At 52.1% G+C, this 1,156-nt stretch overlaps 1 protein-coding gene across 1 annotated transcript; it reads right to left on the bottom strand.

Annotated features, from left to right (window-relative positions):
* Positions 1-141: 141 nt before the first annotated feature.
* Positions 142-1,049, bottom strand: LOC109509447 (otoferlin-like). Its single transcript, XM_019859297.1, has 4 exons — positions 901-1,049; positions 614-806; positions 424-548; positions 142-351 (listed from the first exon to the last, which is right to left on the bottom strand). Exons 1-4 carry the CDS (start codon positions 1,018-1,020, stop codon positions 157-159), a joined length of 633 nt encoding a protein of 210 aa, XP_019714856.1. The 5' UTR covers positions 1,021-1,049; the 3' UTR covers positions 142-156.
* Between the last annotated feature and the right edge of the window lie 107 nt (positions 1,050-1,156).

Here is a 1,156-nt window from a genome sequence, read left to right as displayed (position 1 = left end):
TTTTTTTTTGCTGCAGGGTGAAGTGCATCTGCAGCAGTTCACGCTACATCAGACCCCGATTCAAATTAGAGTGATGATTTCACACTCTGATTTGAGCATGGACAGGAAGGGGGAAGTGAGGTGCACGGAAGGTCAGAATAGGGAGGCAAAAGACTTTCATGAGAACAAAGAGTCAAATGTTTCTTCCTCTCTGATGTAACCGAGCGTCAATCCTACCACTGTGTCTTGGTCGTAAATTTCCACCACAATGATCGGGGGGTCGTCTCTGAGCTCGCCGGCTTCCCCAAAGAGCTCCACGTTGTCGAAAACCAGCAGCTGGTCCCAAGTGGGACACAGGGTCTCGCTCAGAACCTGCAGGACATGCTGTTGAGATTCCCCCGGGACACAGAAGTTCACAATTTACGACACCCGCAAAGGCTTTACCTCGGTGACCTGACTATGTGTGGAGAAAAAGACTCTGGCGAAAGGGTCGGAGAGGCCGCTGCTGTCGGCGGCGAACAGGCTTCGCGCTTGGTACATGTGCGCTCTCAGCTGGAAGACCTGTTTCACTGTTGGACGCAACAAAGGCGTCAGCTCAAAAAGCAGCCGAGTGAAAATCCGCGTGCGCACTTACTGTTATACACGAGGCTGACAGGGGGCACAGAGTGAAGAGAAGGAGCCGTTTTAGCAGCTTTGACCTCCTCAAAACCGTTGGGCAGACCACTCGTGAATTCTTTCCTTTGCTTATTGAGACCGAGCCACAGGTACAACTCCAGCTTAGCCTGAACGGTCCAACCGGCTGGGCCGAAACCCTTTTTCCCAGGCAGCTGTGGAGAGTCCCCCACCACGTGTAAAAAGCAAATGAACGATTAGTCTTCTTGCAGGCTCACTCACAAAGCATGTGTGCCGGCGACGACATACCTTGAGAAAGACAGCTTTGACTTTCCCGCAGTCTTTTCCCGTCTCCTCATCCACCACCGAGTAGAGGATGTCTTTGGATGGGACGCGGGCGTACGCGATACGTTTATGGTTGCTCATCATCCACACGAAAACATCCGGGATGCTGTGTTGTGGCTGGACAAGAAGCATATCGTGACTTTTTCGTGGGCTGGAGCAATTCCAGCCCACGAATGTATTCCAAATGTATTCGTTTGACAGTTGCCCCTGGCGAGTACGC

Source organism: Hippocampus comes, unplaced genomic scaffold (assembly GCF_001891065.2).
Source record: "Hippocampus comes isolate QL1 unplaced genomic scaffold, H_comes_QL1_v1.1 C16902096, whole genome shotgun sequence".
In the NCBI taxonomy this organism is placed as follows: Eukaryota; Metazoa; Chordata; class Actinopteri; order Syngnathiformes; family Syngnathidae; genus Hippocampus; species Hippocampus comes.
The sequence above is the reverse complement of the archived record's forward strand: the minus strand, read 5'-3'. Positions and strand labels throughout refer to the sequence as shown.

Bases quoted from the DNA above. Each gene is read 5' to 3' on its own strand.
- LOC109509447 (XM_019859297.1), bottom strand. From the start codon at position 1,020: ATGATGAGCAACCATAAACGTATCGCGTACGCCCGCGTCCCATCCAAA. The intron at 549-613 runs GTAAGTGCGCAC...TGCGTCCAACAG, and splicing joins TGTCAGCCTCGTGTATAACA to TGAAACAGGTCTTCCAGCTG. The intron at 352-423 runs GTAAAGCCTTTG...CATGTCCTGCAG, and splicing joins CACATAGTCAGGTCACCGAG to GTTCTGAGCGAGACCCTGTG.